The sequence below is a fragment of the Chiloscyllium plagiosum genome, unplaced genomic scaffold, assembly GCF_037043375.1.
Source record: "Chiloscyllium plagiosum isolate Xiang-an unplaced genomic scaffold, Cpla_swu_hap1 HiC_scaffold_10, whole genome shotgun sequence".
Lineage (NCBI taxonomy): Eukaryota > Metazoa > Chordata > Chondrichthyes > Orectolobiformes > Hemiscylliidae > Chiloscyllium > Chiloscyllium plagiosum.
Window position 1 is genome coordinate 99948351 of NW_028270148.1, and position 21002 is coordinate 99969352.

The 21002-nt window shown below is 44.4% G+C and overlaps 1 protein-coding gene across 1 annotated transcript in view; it reads left to right on the forward strand.

Annotated features, from left to right (window-relative positions):
• esr1 (estrogen receptor 1) overlaps positions 1-20359 on the forward strand; it is a 294445-nt gene extending 274086 nt beyond the window's left edge. The window contains exons 7-8 of the mRNA XM_043696506.2: positions 8728-8911; positions 15314-20359. Coding sequence (XP_043552441.1) covers positions 8728-8911; positions 15314-15533 — 404 coding nt within the window. The 3' untranslated portion in view covers positions 15534-20359. The remainder of the gene's footprint in view (positions 1-8727; positions 8912-15313) is intronic.
• The last annotated feature ends 643 nt before the right edge of the window (positions 20360-21002 follow it).

Consider the following 21002-nt stretch of genomic DNA (forward strand, 5'->3'; position numbering starts at 1 on the left):
TACTGCTGGCAGTAATCTGCACTGCAGGCTAGCCAACTGAGCTAAAGGTGATGGGGTAGCACTGTTAATAAGAGATGAAATGAGGAGAGATCTGAAAGAGGATCTAGGCTTGGAGATGTAGATTCAATTTGGGTGGGGGTGATTAACAGCAAGGGAAGGAGAACACTGATCGGAGTAGTGCGTAGACCCTCAAACAGTAGTCTCCCTGTTAGAAAAGGTATTAATCAACAAAAACACAAGAGAATGTGGAAAGAGCAGAGCAAGAATTATGGGTGACTTTAATCTGATATTGATTGGGTCAGTGATTTGGAAAGGGTAGCCACTACAACAAATTCATAGAGTGGATTAAGGATAGTTTCCTAGAGCAATATGTCATGGGGTCAAACAGGGAACCAACTATCATGGATCTGGGCACGGATAATGAGGCATGTATAATGAATGACTTCAGAGTAAAAGATCTCCTAGGAAGTAGTGATCATAACATGGTAGAATTGAATATTCAGGTTAGTGTGACAAACCAGGATTGGAAACAACTGTGTTTAACTTAATAAAGAGAATTACAATGAAATGAGGATAGAGTTTACTAAAGCACTGGCCAATAGATTTGTAGGAACGACAGTAAGGCAGACATTTAAGGAGGTAATTCTCAACAAAAAGAGGGAGGAAAGATCTTAAGGGAACAATAAATTAACCCATGGCTAACCAAGGGAGTTTAGGAGAGTATAAAGTTTGAAGAAACGGGATAAAATGAGGCAAAAGTCAGTAATAGCTTTGAAGATTGGTATAAATTCAGAATCCAGTCAAGGAAGACTAAAAAGGTAATAAAGAGAGAGAAAATAAACCGAAGGCGAACTAGCAAGGAATATAAAAACTGACAATAAGAGCTTCTTTAAGTATATAAAAAGGGAGAAGTCAAAGTGAACATAGGCCCCTTGGGAAATTCATCTGGGAAGGTAGTTATGGAAACGAGGAAATGGCAGAGGAGTTAAACAGATCTTTTGCATCAATTTTTATAGTGGATCATGCTTCAAGCATTCCATTAATGCTGAAGAATATGCAGAGGAATTATCATTATTCGAGCAATAGTATTAGACAAACTAATGAGGCCAAAGGCTGATAAGCCCAATGGTTGGGATGTCTTGCATATTCAGATCCTAAAAACAGTAGCTCCAGAAATAGTGGATGCATTGGTAGTAATTATCCAAAAATCCTTGAACTTGGAGTTGTACCAAAGGATGGGAAAACTACTAATGTGACACCCCTATTCAGAAAGGAAGTAGGCAATAAGTGAGTAAGTATAGGCCGATTAACCTAACATTGATTGTTGGAAACTTATTGGAATCAATTATGAAGGAAGTTACAGCAGCACATTTGGAAACTAATTTAATCAAGGGAGTCAGCACGGTTTCATGAAAGGGAAGTAGTGTCTGGCGAAGTTATCCAAGTTTTTCAAGGAAGCCTCAATCAGAGTGGATAGAGGGGAATGGATAGATATGTTGTTTTTGGACTCCCAGAAGACATTCAACAAGTTCCCTCACAGAAGGTGAAGTCGTAAGATAAGAGCCCAAGGTGCTGGAGGTAGTATCTTGGCACAGAGAGAAAATTTGGTAATGGCCAGGAAATTGTGAGTGGAGAGAAAGGCATTCTTTTTCAGGTTGGTGACCAGTGGGGTTTCACAGGGATCAGGTTGGGACTGCTACTTTTACAATATACAGTACCACCTCGATTATCCGAACATCAATTATCCGAACAAGATCTCAAGGCCCTGTAAAAGTGGCATTAGGCAACTCAGCGTTCAGTTATCAGTTAAACGGCATTATGGTGTACATTGCCAGATAACCGAGGCATGTTCGGATAACCGGCGCTCAAATTGCCGCTTAATTGATCCAAACGATCGGTTATCCGAACAAAATGCTTCCCGCCCATCTCCTTTGGATAATCGAGGTTTTACCGTATAGTAATGAAGGAATCGCATGTACTATAACCAGATTTTCAGACAACACAAAAATGCAGGTTGTGAGAGGGATACAAACAATTTATATAGATAGAAACTGGGCAAAGTGTCAGCAAATGGAGTATAATGTGGGAAAAGTGTGAAGTTATTAATTTTGGAAGGGAGGCTGAAAGAACAGTATTATTTGCATGGAAACACACTGCAGGAAGCTACAACATGAAGGCACTTGAGGGTTGGTTCTGGGCATGAGAGGGTCGGTTTATGAGGAGAGATTGAATAGACTGAGATTACACTCATTGGAATTTAGTAGAATTGGGGGGGGGGGAGGGGAATGTTCCCTTCAGATCTTTCCTCCCTCTTTTTTGTTGAGAATTACCTCCTTAAATGTTTGCCTAACTGTCTTTCCTACAAATTATGAAGGGAGTAGATAAGCAGGGAGGTTGTTTCCCCTCGGGGGGGGGGGGGAGGGGGGGTGAGGGGGGGGGTGAAACTAGAACTAGGGGACATGGTCTCAAAATAAGGGGGAGCAGACTTAGGACTGAGTTGAGGAAGAACATATTCACCCAAACAGTTATGAATCTGTGCAATTCCCTGCTCAGTGACATCAATGAAGCTACCTTGTTGAATGTTTTTAAGGCGAAGATAGATTTTTGAACAATAAAGGAATTGCAAGTTATGGGGAGTGGACGGGTAAGTGGAGCCGAGTCCACAGGAAGCTCAGCCATGACCTTATTGAATGGTGGAGCAGCCTCAAGGGACCAGATGGCCTACTCCTGCTCCTAGTTCTTATGTTCTGATGTGGAAATATTTGTGCACAAAACACAGCAAAGGTGCGGCAGGTTATCAGGAAGGCTAATGGAATGTTGGCCTTTATTTCAAGGGAGTTGGAATATTAGAAGGGGAAAGGCTTATTGCAATTGTACAAGATTATGGGATACCATACATGGAGTACTGTGAGACATTTTGGTTGCTTTAATTAGGAAAGATATCATCTCATTGGAGGCAATTCATAAACGGTTCCCTAGGATAATTCCTGATATGGAGGACAATGAGCAAAGCTTATACAGGTTGAGACTGTGCTCACTGGAGTTCAGGGGTGATCTGGTTGAAACATATGGGATCCTTAAGGGGCTTGACAGGGTAAAAGCTGAGAGCATGTTTCTCTTCATGGGAGAGTTTAGGGCCAGAGGCTATAGTCTCAGAATAAAGAGGTGCCTACTTATTTAAGACAGAATTGAGGAAGAACTTCCTTTATCAGAGGGTTGAGAGTCTTTGGAACTTCTTGCTGCAGAGATCTGTGGGAGCAGAGTCCTTGTGGATATTTAAGGCTGAGAAAGGTAGATTCTTGGGGAATTAAGGGTTACATGGAAAATACAGGAAAATGGGTGACAAATATCAGATCAGTCATGAGCCTTTTGAGTGGCAGAGCAGGCTCCGAACGGCCCACTCCAGTTCCTATTTCTTATGGTCTTATGGTCTAACCAGAGCCTTCATTCAAAGATATCTTTTCTCACATTTGGAGATAAAAACTGTGTGTAATCCTCTGGGTATGGAGTCACTAAAGTCCTGTGCAACGTAGCAAGACTTTCATATTCTTCTAACCAGGACCAAATTTGCCTTTTGAATTGCTTGCTGTACCTGTACGCTAATTGTCATATAAGGAGCAGCTCAGAGTCTGTACTTGGTACAGTTCAGAAGAATGAGGGGTTATTTGTTTTAAACGTACAGAATACTGAGAGGCCTGCATAGAGTGGATCTGGAGAAGATGTTTTCACTAGTAGGAAAGACTAGGATCCAAGGCACAGCCTCAGAGTGAAGGGACAACCTTTTAGAACTGAGATGAGGTGGAATTTCATCAGCCAGAGGGTGGTGAACCTGCAGATCTCATTGCCACAGAGCACTGTGGAGGCCAAGTCACTGAATATCTTTTAGACAGAACTAGATAAGTTCTTGATAAGGAAAAATGTCAAGGGTTATGGGGAGAAGGCAGGAGAACAGACTTGAGAAACATCAGCCAAGATCAAATGGTGGATCAGATTTGATGGGCTGAATGGTCTGATCCTGCCAGGACACAAGGATTGCTGGAACCTTGACAGAGTTTTGTATCATCTTTAGCCACAGGTGAGGTCCCAGAAGTCTGGAGAATGCCCAATGCCGATCCTTTCTTTAAGGCGAGCAACAGGGATAATCCAGGAAATTATAGGTCAGTGAGTCTTACGTCAGTGGTCGGGAAATTAGTGGAGAAGATTCCTTGGGACAGAATTTACTCGCATTTGGAAAAGAATGGACTTATTTAGGATAGTCACCAGACTTTGTGCGAGGGAGATTTGATTGAGTTTTTTGAGGAAGTGATGAAGATGATTAAGAGTAGGGCGGTGGATGTTATCTCCGTGGGCGTTATTAAATAAGTCACATAGGATCGACAGTGCATTGATAAGTTAGATTCAAAACTGGTCGATCATTGAAGGCAGACGGTAGCTGTGGAGAGATTTTTTTTCTGACTGGAGGTCTATGGCCAGTGGTGTTTAGATTAGATTAGATTCCCTACAGTGCGGAAACAGGCCCTTCGACCCAACCACTAGGTGCATTAGTCAGAGGGAAATGGGTCTTGGTGGGTTACTCTTCGGAGGGTCGGTGTGGACTGGTTCTGTAAGGATCAGTGCTGGGATCTCCATTGTTTGTAATATCTATAAATGATTTGGATGAAAATGTAGATAGTCTGATTAGTAAGTTTGCAGACAACATGTAAATTGGCAGAGTTGTGGATAGTGAGGAAGGTTGTCAAGAGTACAGCGGGATATAGATCAGTTAGAAAGGTAGGCAGAGAAATGGTAGACGGCAGAGGTGACGCATTTTGGGGTGTCAAACGCAAGAGGAAAGTATACAATAAATGAAAGGATTCTTAGGAGCATTGATACACAGAGGGATCTTGGGATGTAAATTCATCGCTCCCAGAAAGTGGCAACACTAGTGAATAAGATGGTAAAGAAGGCTTTATATAGCGTGCTTGCCTTTATCAATCAGGGCACTGAGTATAAAAGTTGGCAAGTCATGCTACAGCTGTATAAAACTTTAGTGAGGCCACATTTCGAGTATTGTGCACAGTTCTGGTCACCTCACCATAGGAAGGATGTGGCTGCTTTGGAGAGATTGCAAAAGAGGTTTCCCGGATGTTGCCAGGATTGGAGTGTATTAGCTATAAGGAGAGGTTGGACAAACTTGGATTGTTTTTACTAGAGCATCAGAGACTGAGGTACAGTCTGAAAGAAGTATATAACATTATGACAGACAGAGGTAGGGTGAATAGCTAGAGTCATTTTCCCAGTCAAGGAAATGACAAATACTAGAGGGCCTAGGTTTAGAGTGAGAGGGGGAAAGTTTAAAGGAGATGAGTGAGGAAATTTTTATACAGAGTAGTAGGGTGCCTGGAATGCATGTCCAGGAGGGGTAGTACAAGCAGATACGAAAGCATCGTTTAAGAGGCCATTTGGACAGACCACATCAACCGGTCGGGAATAGAGGGATACGGACCATGTGCAAGAGATGGTATTCGTTTAGAGTGGCACAGATGTGGTGGGCTGAAGGGCCTGTTCCTGTAATGTTTTTACTCTCCATAGTCTCCTTATGGTTGGTGTTCTTTCTGTGAGTGCACCCATGTCTCACCCTTTTCAAAAACTATCCCTCTTTTCAATTCTTAGAACGAAATTAAATAACCCCACACTTCCCCTACTGATAAATATGTTTGTAATCCACCAGTTCAGAGATATTGTAGTATACCTGTGAAGAAGGCAAGTTTTTTGATTCAGAGAGAGGGACACCATCACTGCACCATCTGAGTTCTTAAAATTAGGGTCCATTCCTTTATGGTTCCTCAGTTATACTCTACCTCTATCTTGTTGCCTACTCATGACATGTTATACAACTTTGCCACCTTCATGTGTAAAATTACAGTTGGCACTTCCACCTATCATCAGCAAACCTAGATATATTCCCCTCTGTCTCTTTGTCTAAGTCATGAATATCGATTACAAATTGCTGAGATCTCAGTGTTAATTCTTGCAGCACTCCAATAGCTACAACCTGCCAATTTAGAAATGGTTAGGATGTACTGATTACTCCCTGTTGAACCAATTCTTTATCTCTGCTAATATATTACCCCCAAGCGAGGATCCCATTTTTCTTTCCAAGGGATCTGATGGAGATTTTCCTGGGAAGGGGAGATTTTTGTTTTGATTTCCAGAGGCTACATTTTAGTTTTCTGGGGGTCCTTGAAGGTGGAGCAGATCTAAGGATTTAAGTTAGAAACCAAACTGTGTATAAAACAGGAATTTGTAAACTTGCCGTAGTCCTCCATTGAAGAGTTTTAAAGGGACGAGAGACTCCGTGTGCTGGGCCAAAGGCCCAAGAGATCCACAACCAATTAAACAGTTTCCCATGACCACTCCACCCCATGGTCCCTGCATGGCTGATATTAAAGCAGATTTGAGGCTTGGTGAATCAAGATTGACTGGACTCTCAACATTTTATACACATCAAAGGTAATACACAACAGCCACCAAAATAAAAGCTGGTACACAAACAGTTCTACAGCAGAAACATTTAAAGAAAAAGGTAAGGGCAAAAACAGAAATCTCCCACAACATTTTCTTCCCCTATGCAAGATCTGTCTACGTTTAGTTTTACATCTTTCCACAAGTGTCTGTTTGTCTGTCTAGTGCCCCAGTCATTCTGATTGGTCACGATGAATGGATGGAAATTTGCTTCCATCTCATTGACCATAGAATCATAGAAGCCCTGCAGTGTGGAAGTAGGCCATTCGGCCCCTCGGGTCCATGTTGACTCTCTGAAGCACAGCCCAACCACACCCACACCCCAGACTCTATCCCTGTAACCTTGCATCATCCACCTAGACAGTATGGGCAATTTCCAATGGCCAGTCCACCTAACCTGCACATCTTTAGAATGTGGGAGGAAACCGGAGCACCCGGAGGGAACTCACGATAGCTGTGACCATTAGGACATGTTCCTTGTGCTTTAGTCCTTCCATGTTCCTGACTTAGTTCACAGCTCATGCTGCAAACGTGTAATATCTCCCACGAGTAAATCAGTCTCCATGATAGAAAATAGCTGTTGGTCCCACTCCCCCACCAATTTAAATTCAGTAACAGTGGTCTGAAAATGGCATTTGTTCATTTCGGGGAGATGTTGGTGTAATGTCACTGGACTAATAATCCCATGGTCCAGTGGTTGAGTTCAAGGCTAGTGAGGAATGGGTAACGATTACTGGAATTGCCAGTGGTGCCCATAGCCCATGAGAGATTAACCTAACCTACTGCAGCAGGTTCCTGAACAATAGATTACATCTCCTGTGTCCAAGAGAAACACTCTGAACTGCTGGACTGCCTGAAACAGCTATCTACCCGCATAACCCTGAGATCTCCAATCTTCTGACCTCCAAAGACATGCTCCCAGAAACGTTGAGTGGCAGCATGGCACCCGTTTGGAAGGTAGAGGGTATCAAACTAAATAAGCCTCATGTTAGCAACTGTATATAACTTTAGTTAGACCAGCTCTGGAGGAGTGTGTGCAGTTCTGACCACTGGACTATGGGAAGAATATGATTGCACTGGAGGAGGTTTCGAGGAGTCTCACCAGGGTGTTGCTTGGACTGGAGGGACTAAGCTTTGAGGAAAGGTCAATAATGGTGGCATTATTTTCCTGACAGCAGTGGAAGTTAAGAGGGGACCTGATAGAGGTTTCTAAGATGATGAGGGGCATAGATAAGGTGGATAGGAAAACATTTGCTTCCATTTTCATTCGGTTCAATAACCAGGGGGCGTAGATTTCTCGTAAGAAGTAGAGTGGTAAGAGGAGAGTTGATGAGAATTTCCCCAGAGGGAGGTGAGAGTCTGGAACTCTGTGCCAGTGAAGGTGGCTCAGTCAGAAACTCTTGTAATCGTGCAGCAGGGTTTAGAGCATTGCTGCAGACTCCAGGGCAAGACCAAGAGCTAGGAAATAGCAACTCCTTGTCATCAAAGTATAGTCAGATCATTGACACAGACACAATGGGCCAAATGGCCTCCTTTGTGCTGTAAATGTCTGAGTTGAGAATGGGCATGGTGGTGGAAGCTCTCTGCCCCACTACAGGTCCTTTCTCCCCCAGCAGTTAAAATCAGCCCTTAGCAAGTCTTGTGGCACTTAGTCTTTTGTGTTATTTCCTTCACTGCCCCCCTGGCGTTGTCCACCCTCTGTAGACTTGGGCTCATCCAAACACACTGATGCCTGCAGCCTAACTCCTTTCCGGTCCGGGTCAGCCTTCTCCCTTGTACACATTGACCTGTATTTGTTCTACCTCAAATTAAAATCCTCACCCTCAAATCTCTCTGTGCTCTCGACCCTCTCCGTGTTTGTCTTCTCTGCAGTCCTCCAGTTCTGGCTTCTTGGACAATCTTCCTTTGTATCACTCTGCCATTGAATGCTGAGTTCCTTAAGCTACCACCTTTCCCTCTGTAACTTATCCACTTGGCTCTGTGAGACATTCCTCAAAACCCATCTCTCGGCTAAAGTAGTGATCACCAGTCGCAGGACCTCCTTGTGGGGCTCATAACAGTCCTGTGAAGTGCCCCAGGAGGGTTGTTATACCAAGTCAAAGGCATTATACGAATGCATGCAAGTTATTGTTGTCCATGCTATTTGTCAGCCCCGAGAGAGCACTGCAACTGCGGTGTCCTTAGACACGTGTTACCTAACTGGCTTGTTTGTTTCCCCCTCAGGCGTGTTCCCCTTTCTCTCCAGTACCATGGAAGCCCTGAACGACAGTGAGCAGATTCAGATAATCTTGGACAAAATCACTGACGCTCTGGTTCACTTTATCACCAGGGCCGGCCTCTCACTGCAGCAGCAATCCCGGAGACTAGCTCAACTTCTGCTACTGCTCTCCCACATCCGGCACATGAGGTGAGCACAAGCCCCTTTTCCGTCCCCCACAATTGTAATTATGAACGGAATAGGTCAATCAGCTGGTTGGCACGTTTGGAGTTCAGCCAAGCATTCAATGGAAATGAGATTTTGCTATCTGCTCCTGACTCCTGTTAATACAGTTACACTTCCCTTTTAAAACATCTGGATTATTCAGAATGAACATACTACACCACATTAGATCAAGAGCATTCCAGAATTAGCAATATTGTTGGCGCTCAAGTCAAGAACATAGGAATAGGAATAGTCCATTCGTCAGGTCATAGCTTCTTTTTATATCCAGAAATTCTCTTGCACGCAACTGAACATTTTTATTTCCTTCATCAAATTACCCCAGTATGTTTTTTTCTCATCTATTACCCACCACCAATAAATTACTCGTGTTTCCAACTGAATAGTGCACGTGCAAAACCTACTCAGGGTTCCTGAAGAAGGGCTTATGCCCGAAACGTCGATTCCCCTGCTCCTTGGATGCTGCCTGACTTGCTGCGCTTTTCCAGCAATCCATTTTTCAGCTCTGATCTCCAGCATCTGCAGTCCTCACTTTCTCCTACTCAGGGTAATGCAAAGTATCAAAGGTGAGGGAGAGGTTGGGAGAGGAGGCCTAAATCAAAATGGAGTTTGAGGGGGAGATCGAGGCATTGAGGGTACTGGTGCATCTTGCACGCTCCCTCTCCAAGGACACCCGGGCACAAACATAGCCGTGAAAGAGGGTGTCAGCAGCTAAGACCCCCCAAAGCCTTCCACAGCCCATTGCCTGAATATGGTAATAGCCAACTTGGCCAGGCCCTGGAGCAGACCCATGAGGAGGCCCTCCAATCTGCCCACACTCATCAGCACTGGATGCCCAAAGATCAGGAGCGTGGGACTGAGGTGCATCCAAGCACACGACCACAGATATTTCTAATAATGAGAAAAGAGGGAAGCAAAATGACATTAGGGAACCAGATGGGTTTTTAACAATAATTGTGAGCATTTATACAGCCATCATTAGATATTTAAATCCAGTTTAATTTGTTATTGAATTCCCAGTTGCATCATCTACTGTGGTGGGATTTGAACCTGGGAACTTACCTGCTAGACTAACAGTTGAGTGTTAATACCACTAAGCCATCGCCTTTCCCCAGATCATAACTATTCTGTATCTTGGCTAATTGCCTATATTCTATAATTGTAACAACCTTGCCTAATTAATTTGGAGTTGATAGATTTTGTTTTAATTTGACCTATCTTTCTAACCAACCTGTTCAGAGATGTTATTACACACCTCGGGAGCAGGTGAGACTTAAACTGGGCCTCCTGGTCCAGGGATAGGGACACTACCACTACACCACAAGAGGACCTCATGGAATTGAAACACTGTTAAATTTGTAATTGACCTCACCTGAGCATGTTTTTGGAGGAGACATTTCCTGATTTTTCACTATCTCCTGTGTGATGACTGCTGAAAATCCTAGCTCTAATTTTAAGGTTATGTCCCATGGGATACCAATCAGCACCCTCTTCCCACATATAAATTGTTGTTCTCTTTAAAATTTGGTATTCTTGCAATTCTGTCCTGATGAATGTGTAACAAAAAAGATTTGACATGTGCCTTTTTTCCGCAGTACTAGAGGGGTAGGTGTGAGTTAGGATGGAGAGCAAGGGGAATTAAACAGCAGAAAGATGACAATGGGAGGCCAAACAGGGTTCCTAACAAAATGGACAAGAGAACAAAAGATGGCTCTGGAGTTGGTATAAATGTCTACAATAGGACACATGTTATAGTAAACTTGAAAGCATGCAGAAAAGATTTACATGGGTGTTGTAAAGGATGGGGTTGGAAGGTTTGAGCTACAGGGAGAGGCTGAATAGGCTGGGGCAGTTTTCCCTGGAGCGTCGGAGGCTGAGGGGTGACCTTACAGAGGTTTATAAAATCATGAGGGGCATGGAGAGGATAAATAGACAAGGGCTTTTCCCCAGGGTAAAGAAGTCCAAAGGTTTAAGGTGAGAGGGGGAAAATTTAAAACGGACTTAAGGGGCAATTTTTTTACACAGAAGGTGGTGCATGTATGGAAAGAGCTGCCAGAGGAAGTGGTGGACGCAAGTACAATTACAGAATTTAAAAGACACCTGGATAGGTATATGAATAGGAAGGGTTTGGAGGGATATGGGCCAAATGGTGGCAAATGGGACTAGAATTGATTTAGAATATCTGGTCAGCATGGACAAGTTGGACCAAAGGATCTGTCCCCATGTTGTTCATCTTTTCGACTCTATGAACAGCAATGGGGAATCATGAGCTTGGAAAGCGACACAGATTACTATGACCAGGTCTAAGTCAGAGAAGATGGATTGATCTGAAATGGTGTAGACCATTCCACGATCTGAGTCCCACTGAGAGATCCTGTCCCTCCCAAATATCAGTGGGGTGGGATTTCAGAGTCATAGAGTCATACAACACAGCCAAGGCCCTTCGGTCCATCAAATCTGTGCCATCATATCCACAATAATCCCACTTTCCAGCACTTGGCCCAAAGCCTTGAATGTGAAATGCTCCTTCACAAACTTTTTAAACATTGTGAGGTTCCCTGCCAGTACTGCCCTCCCAGGCACTGTATTTCAGATTCCCACCACCTACTGGAGGAAAACAAAATCTCAAATCCCGTCTCATCCTTCTTTCCTTCACCTTAAGATTATACCCCCTCTTGTTGATTTTGCAGGGATGGGGAACTGAAACTGCGTTGATTACTGAGAAGATGGTTGTGCCTCACCCTCAGTCCCACTCCTGTCACTTGAAAGGGTTCAGAAGCAGAAGAACATTCTCTGAATGTGTCTCAAATTTCGAAACACATTTACCTGATTTTTAACCCTTGGCCCACTCTAGGGGACACGAATGGAGGTTAATCAGCCTATTTTAAACCCTCCATCCTGAGTCACCATAACACTTCCCCTTCTGTTTTGTTGTATCCAGTTGGTTTTTTAAAGATTGATTCCAAGATTGCTGTTTGCAGCAACATTTATTCCGCTTCACTGAAGTCTCATGTCAGACTTTGTACTAGTTTGAGTCAATAGCCTCTTGCTTTACCCAGACATTTTAATTTCAACTAGAGCAAGTAGGAGGTGGAAAAAGGTACAGATGGAAATGTCTATGCTGGATTGAAGAATGGAGAGATTGACATGATGAACCTGAGGGCAATGCAGGGGTGGGAATGGGAGAAGGGGCAACAGCTAGGTTGGGAGGAGGTGTGAATGACAGAATGATAAACACCTAAATGGAAAAACAGAGCTGCAAAAGTGAAAACAAATAAAAGCAGAGATTTCAGTCAGAAATTACTGAATTCGGTGTTAAGTCCAGAGGCTGCAAAGAGCTTAATCGAAATGATCCTGTTATTGAGTCATACAGCACAGAAAAGACCCTTTGGACCAACCAGTCTACACTGAACACAATCCCAAACTAAATTAGTCCCACCTGCTGCTCCTGGCCCATATCCCTCCAAACCTTTCCTATCCATCTACTGATCTAAATGTTGCAATTGGACCCATATCCACACTTCCTCAGGAAGTTCATTCTGCACATGAACCACCCTCTGTGTAAAATAATTTGCCCCCGTATTGGTTTTAAATCTCTCTGTCCTCTCACCTTAAAACTATGCCCCCTAATCTTGAAATCCCCATACCGAGGGAAAAGACAACTACCGTTAACCTTGTCTCGACCTGACATGATTTTATAAACCTCTCCAAGGTAACATCTCAACCTCCTACGCTCCAGTGAAAGAAATCGCAGCCTATTTTGTTTTGCTGAACAAAAATGGAAGTGGGAGGGTGTGTCTGGTGATGACATGCTGTTGAAGGTGGAGAAATGGGGGAGGATAATCTGTTGAGGAGGGTGGCAGGTAACACCAATGGGAGCTCTATCATGGCTCTGGGAGGAAGGGGAGACAGGGGTGCAGGGAGATGTAATAGGCATGATCGAGGCCCCTGGGAGAAAGGGAGGACTGCCGATGCTGGGGATCAGAGTCAAAAAGTGCGGTGCTGGAAAAGCATAGCAGGTCAGGCAGCATCCGAGGAGCAGGAGAGTCAATGTTTCGGGCATAAGCCCTTCATCAGGAAAGTGGGGGAGGGAAGGGGTCTGAGACATAAATACGAAGGTTGGGGGCGGGGGTAACGTGATCGGTATTTGCAGGTGGGAGCTAATGGTGATAAGTCGAAAGGGAGGGTGGAGCATATAGGTGGGAAGTAAGATGGACAGGTAGGATAGTTCAAGAGGACGGTGCCGAGTTGGAATGTTGGATCTGGGATAAGGTGAGGAGAGGGGAGATGAGGAAACTGGTGAAGTCAACATTGATGCTGTGTGGTTGGAGAGTCCCGAGGTGGAAGCTGACTATGATCTATGGGTGACTCTGATTTGGCAGTGGAGGAGGCCAAGGAATTACATTTTCTTGGTGGAGTGTGAGGTGTAGTGAAGTGGTCAGACACTAGTTGGGTGCGTATGTCCTAGAGATGTTTCCTGAAACATTCCTCAAGCTGGTGTCCTGTCTCCCCAATGTAGATGAGAGCACATCGAGAGCAATGAACACAGGAGATGAGGTGATTTGGATGTGTAGGGAAATCTCTGCTGGTGGCAGGGTGGCTCAGCGGTTAGCACTGCTGCCTCATAGCGCCAGGGACCAGGGTTTGATTTCAACCTTGGACCATTGTCTGTGTGGAGTTTGCACATTCTCCCCATGTCTGCATGGGTTTCCTTCCACAATCCGAAGATTTGCAGGTTAGGTGAATTGGCCATGCTAAATTGCCCGATGTGCAGGGTAGGTGCACTAGTCAGGGATAATTATAGGGTAGTGGAATGGGTCTGGGTGGGTTACTCTTTGGAGGGTCGGTGTAGACTTGTTGGGCCGAAGGGCCTGTTTCCACACTGTAGGGATTCTATGTGGAAGGATACTTTGGGGCCTTTGAATGGAGGTGAAGGGGCAGATGTGGGCACAGGTTTTACACCTCTTGCAACGGCAAGGGAAGGTGCCGGGAGTGGAGGTTGCGTTGGTGGGGAGCATGGACCTAATGTGGGAGTCACGGAGGGAAAGGTCTCTGCGGAACGCTGTTAGGGGTGGGGAGGGAAATATATCTCTGGTGGTGGGGTCTGACTGTAGGTGGCAGAAATGACAGAGGGTGATGTGTTGTGTCTGGAGATTAGTGGGGTGGAAGGTGAGGACAGGAGGGTTCTGTCCTTGTTGTAGTTGGAGGAGTGGGATGCAAGGGTGGGGGTGTGGGAAGTGGAGGAGATGTGATGGAGGGTATTGTTGACCATGGGGGAGGGGAACATGCGGTCCTTGAATTGGCCCTGTCAGCTCTGATGTGGGAGAATCCTTCATCAAGCAAAAAGTGAGACAGTTCAGAAGCTCTTGTGTACAAGGTTGCTGTATCAGAACATACGTGACACAGCTGAATAAACTAGGAGAATAGGATGGAATCCCTTCTGGGGGGCAGACATGATGAAGTGTGTGGTTGTGGCCTGCAGTGAATACCCATTGAAATTCTATTGTCAGAAATGGAGATAGAAAAATGAAGGAAGAGTCAGAGATGGGCCATGTGAAGTTGATTAAATTCTGCAGTTTGAGTGGCAGCAGCAAGCAGCACTGACACAGTCCATTTCGTGAAGATACAGGGGGCCTGATAATATTCCATTAAAAAGGCAGACACAGTCAGTACAGTCACCCTTAATCACCTTTTAGTTTGGAGGAAGTGAATAGAGTGTGGAGTGGGGGCCTAATGGGATGGGGTGTAATGGTTAAGAGTCATACAGCGCAGAAACAGACCCTTCGATCCAACCTGTCTGTGCCAAACTAAACTAGTCCCACCTGCCTCCTCCTGGCCCGTATCCCTCCAAACCTATCCTATTCATGTACTAATCCAAATGTCTTTTAAATGTAGTAATTGTACCCGCATCCATCACTTCCTCAGGAACTATCCTCTGTGTAAAACTATTTGCCCCTCATGTCTTTTTTAAAACTCTCTCCTCTCACCTTAAAAATGGGCCCTCTAGTCTTGGGATCCCCCATCCTAGGGAAAAGACACCTACCCTTAACTCTATCTCTACCCCTCCTTATTTTATAAACTTATTTTGTCAGGTCGCCTCTCAACCTCCTACGCTCCAGTGAAAAACAAAGAGATGGATTGTGCCAGGAAACTGCTAAAGTACCTTTGTAACTGAACCGCAGCAACATCCCTACGATGTTATGCTTCCCCTTTACTTTCTATGAAGTTCTAATTCTATACAATTTATCAAATTAATGTACATACCTTCCTTCTGAGAGACTCCAGGCCTGTGGGGAGGTTTTGGAATATTTCCACGTTTCTTGTGTGTTGAGATGGTGCTGATTTCTGACATTGTGCTTTGGCCAACAGTAACAAGGGAATGGAACACCTTTACAGTATGAAATGTAAGAATGTGGTACCTCTCTATGACTTGCTCCTGGAGATGTTGGATGCTCACAGAATGCACATGCCAATGGACAAGCCCCAGCCTGCAGGAAACGGAGCCAATCCAGTCAATAGAGGGACCATGCCTTCCTCTTCTTCACTGTCACTAAAGAAGACTGATGCAAGTTTTGACACGTCGAGATAGGTCAGTGGTTGAAATGGCACGCAGTATTAACAGAGGTCCCAGCAGAAAACTACCTACGATCACTTGCAAATGAAGCACATCACTGCAGCAAAATTTATATAGCTTCAGCCTCATCCAAAAGCAACTACTCTGCAACAAAACAAGCCCTGTATTTTGTGTACTTACTGATTCGGAAAGGGCTTGCTAGTGACGCGGGAACAGCATAGTGTTCCAGCAGTTTTGTAAAGTTGTCTAAACTTTTCGAAGAATTTACTGCAACTCCAAGTGCTTGACTAGAACATGACCATGAGGACCAACATTAAAGGATGGATAATCCTTGGCTTTCCAAAAACCACTTGGCGACAGAATGAGTTAGACCACAGAGCATTCACCTCTGAGCTACCTGAGGTCCAATCTGCTGGTGATGGTTTGGATGGAGAACCAGGATGCAAGGGGGCGGAGGTGAACGGAGTTAATGCACTTATCCTCGTACACATCTGGATCCCGTCGGCAGCTGTGCGGGGGAATCGAGGAGAAAATAACCCACTCTGGTGCCAATCTTCTGAGCTGGGGCCATACTGCTGGCTCAGAGTAAAGGGAGCTTTACCCTTCTGTGGAATTCTCTTCACTCCCTCATCTTCAGTTTAAAAAAAAACAAATCTCACAAACATATTCTCCTTCAACATGGCATGTGAATTTCCCCATGACTCAACTGACCTTGTGGTCATTCAGTTCCTCTGCCAGTACTGGCGGCCATCTTGGTCCTATTGCTTATTCCATCATCTTTGTTCATTAATTTGGGTTTATGTTATGCTTGTTAATAATTTGAATAGATTGATTTGTTTTGCATAATTAGGAGTTTGTAATGTGTTCTGGACTAAATGCAGCCAATATTCGACATGCCTCCAGCTAAGTCACAAAATAACTGCTGCATTAAAATCTTGGAACTCCCCCTCCTCTCTGCTCTGAACAGCCACCTTTGGGAGCACCATCACCACATGGACTGCAGCAATTCAACAAGGTCCACCATCACCTTCTCCATGACAACAAGAGATGGCCAATAAAGGCCAACCTTGCTTGTTTGCCCAGAATACAATTTTAAAGTTTCTGGGTGTGGAGAGATGACTAAAGCACCGTGATCATGATACCAACCAGACCTCGATAGCCCATGGCCGCATTCCCTCAAAGGTTTTTGACACTCAATGGGAAGAATTGGAATCGGAACCCTGGGCAGGAATAGGAGGTTCACTTCAGATCAGCGTCCTGTCAAGTTTTAACACATCAGCCCAATATTGCATTACCAATATCGACACTGGCTACTACCTCATGCACTGGTGGTTTGTAGGGAATTCTTTTGCAACACTACTGTTTACTCTGTATCATTGTTGCATTAATTGTAAGATGCTTATTCTCTACTATGGGTCAACCAACAGCCTTAGATGCAATGTTTCCTCATTTGGTGCCTTTTTTTGTACGCTTGTGTCAGACGCTTATTGTTTAGGTGTCATAGTGCTGTTGAGGTGGTGTGTTGACGTTTTACGTTTTGAATTGGAGTTGCTGAAACCCAAAGATTTTACGAATTATTTCTGGGGCAGGATTTGGGCATGCAATGATGATACATCAATGATGCATTTTGTATGTTGAATCCCCTGGGTCCACCCTTAGTGCTAATGGAGGGCATGTTGGGAGCAATCAGTGAAATCACCCAAATAGGAACCTTCCTGCTCAACCATTCCTGACTTCAGTTAGAATCACCAGCTCACTCCCCACACCCTTACTCAGTTCTTTATGCTCCGCAGAACTGAATTCATTAGATCCCAGCTTCCACCAGTCAATGGACGAGATGAATTTTCTCTCCTGGGTAAAGTTATAACAGAAAACTTATCCTGACTGTTGAAAATTATGAAGAAGGCATCAGGCATCACATGGTGAAGATAATTGATAGAACAGTCAGGGGGAGAATAGGTGGAGGGTAGCGAAGTGGGAGTGTACTGACAGAGATCTTTTTTTATATGGCAAGCTGTTAAAATTGTGAGTGGAGAAGGTAGATTCAATAGTAACTTGCACTTGTGCTGAATGGCCTCATGCTGTACTGTATGATTGCATATCATCCTTCATATCATCCTCTATTCCTGATGAAGGGCTTTTGCCCAAAACATCGATTTTCCTGCTCCTTGGATGCTGCCTGACCTGCTGTCTTTTTCCAGAACCACTGTAATCTAAACTCAATTTCAGAGCAAAAACATAGTTCTTTCTTTAGTGGGTCTGATAGGTCCATGGATTAGCCTCGTCCTTTCTCGAGTACACAGTGAGTTTGTAAGCAGCAGACAATTTCTCAAGCATAGGTTGTTCTGCTACAACGCGTGTTTCATTAACACAAATTGGCTATAATGTGATTGACGAGTTGGGGACACTATTTCTAAAGCGCGAACTTTTAAAGTATGGATTGGTTATAACACAATTCCAGTCCCATTCATTTAAACAGTGCTGCTGGTATGTAATTTTCTTATGACTCGGAATTGCACAAGAACGCAACTACCACGTTATAACAGAACTGACTGTGTAAGTGAGGAGAAGTATGGGGTGGTGGGTTAAGATTTGCTCTTGGTGTTTTTCAATGACCTGTCTTTCTGAAAACTACTTTGAGTGAGAGTCAGACAAGCAGCCCTCATGTTTGTAGCTTTCTGATGCAAAGAGTGGAGCTATTTAGATTAATCTTTATTTCCACAAAGCTGTACTGAACATAGAAGACAGAACATAGAAAAGTACGGCACAGAACAGGCCCTTTGGCCCATGATGTTGTGCCGAGGGTTAATCCTAATGTAAAATAAAATAACTTAACCTACGCACCCCTCAACTCACTGCTATCCATCTGCATGTCCAGCAGTCACTTAAATGTCCCCAATGACTCTGCTTCCACCACCACAACTGGCAACACATTCCATGCATTCACAACTCTCTGCGAAAAGAATCTTCCTCTCTATACCTTTCTCCTAATATCTTAACTACTGCTTCTGAAAGGGTGAGTATCAGACATGGGCGGAGAGAGATGCAGGTCTTGAAATTAAAAACCAGGCTATGGGACATTAAAGCGGCAATACTGGAATCCTTGAGAGTCAAAACCTTTACAAGCAGGATATGTGTGAATTCTTCCACAAGACATTCAGTATTTATGGGTGTTTTTATTGTTAGACAATGACAAATTGACATTATATCAGAAAAACACTTCGGGGTAAATGTCAGATTACATTCTAATAGACAATGAGGCTTCACCAAGCATTTCGAATAAATTTATTGTAATCCCGTATTTTGTATTGCTAAATTATATTCCTCTTACTCACCAAAGTACAACCATTTGGCCACGACTTAGTTCTGGGGCATTCAATAAAGCTGCAAATAATTCTGATGATTTTATGGTTATTAAATTTGTTTATACTGCTTTTGTTGTCACAAACTGGGCAACAATGGGATTTTACAGAAGGAGCCTCCTCATTCCGTCCTGCCCCTGTGGCCATTTTGCATCTCTCCACACTGTCCTAAATCAATACCAAATGAAGCAGATTGCCCTGCTCTCTTTATGCAGCACTGTTAATCCCAAACTAATCTCACTCACCCCCTTTCTCTCTGCAGTCCATTTTCAAGGACAGAACCCCTCCTGGTGCTCACCTTCCACCCTACCAATCTTCGCATAAATGAAATAATCCGCCGACATTTCTGTCACCTCCAAAAAGACCCCACCACCAGGGATATATTTCCCTCTCCAGCCCTTTCCGCCTTCCACAAAGACCGTTCCCTCCTTGACTACCTGGTCAGGTCCACGCCCCCCAATAACCCACCCTCCCATCCTGGCACCTTCCCCTGCCACCACAGGAATTGCAAAACCTGCTCCCACACCTCCTCCCTCACCACCATCTAAAGGAGCCTTCCACATCCATCAAACTTTTACCGGCACATCCACCAATATCATTTATTGTATCCGTTGCTCCCGATGTGGTCTCCTCTACATTGGGGAGATTGGACACCTCCTAGCAGAGCGCTTTAGGGAACATCTCTGGGACACCCGCACCAATCAACCACACTGCCCTGTGGCCCAATATTTCAACTCTCCCTTCCACTCAGCCGAGGACATGCAGGTCGTGGGCCTACTTCACCACCCCTCCCTCACCACCCAATGCCTAGAGGAAGAACGCCTCATCTTCCGCCTCGGAACACTTCAACCTCAGGGCATCAATGTGGACTTCACCAGTTTCCTCATTTCCCCTTCCCTTCCCCCACCTCACCCCAGTTCCAAAATTCCAGCTCAGCACTGACCCATGCCTTGTCCTACCAGCCTATCTTCCTTTCCACCTATCTACTCCACCCTCCTCTCTGACCTATCACCTTCATCCCACCCCAATTCACTATTGTACTCTTTGCTACCTTCCCCACCCTCCTCCCTGACCTATCACCTTCATCCCCACCCCCACTCACCTATTGTATTCTATGCTACTTTCTCCCCACCCTCCTCTCATTTATCTCTCCACCCTTCGGGCACTCTGCCTCTATATTCCTGATGAAGGGCTTTTGCCCAAAACGTCGATTTGCCTGCTCCTCGGATGCTGCCTGAACTGCTGTGCTTTTCCAGCACCACTCTAATCCAGAATCTGGTTTCCAGGATCTGCAGTCATTGTTTTTACCGAGTCTATTTTCAACCCCGAACTAATCCAACTGTTCCATTCTGTTCAAAGTGCTTTATCAACCCTGAGTGGTTTCTACTGTCCTGATTTCGCAACATGAATTGCGTGCATTAAGAGCCTTTGTATTCTCTGACCTTCCTTTGACTTGACACTTCTTAACTCTGTTTTCGAATCCCTTTCTAGCCTGAACCCCCCTCTATCTCTGTGTTGTCCTCCAACCACACAACCCTCTGAAATATTTACATCAAAGGCCTAATTATGGCCTTTGTGCATTCCTAGCTAGAATCACTCCACCATTGGAAGTCATGCCTTCAGTCACCTAGGCCCTCAGCTCCTGAATTCCCTCCCTGCACCACTGTACCTCACTTTCCTTCATTAAACCCTTCCTAAACTCTCTTGTGATCAAGTTTTGGGCATGTTGCTTAACGTCCCTCAGTCTGGCTTGGTGATGTACTTGTTTCCTAAAACTCCTATGAAGTACCTTGAAGTGTTTCATTATAGTAAATATTAGTCATTGTTTTGGGTCCATCTATTTTCCATTGGGCAGTCCACAGTCCTGGCTGGATGAACTTGGAAGAGCCCTCTTTGGTATTGGTTGGGCTGAGCAGAAACAATGACTTGCGTACTTCTAAATGTTGGGCCCACATTTGCCATAAGTACAGTAAAGAAGGGTACTCTTTACTCACCACCACATTGGCTGCAGTATTTGGGAGCTGCAGCTGTTTACACATCAGTACCATTTCTTTTATCCATGTCAAAATCCCACAGTCAATCAATCCATTCTGGCTAACACTCACACTCGGATTTATTTACT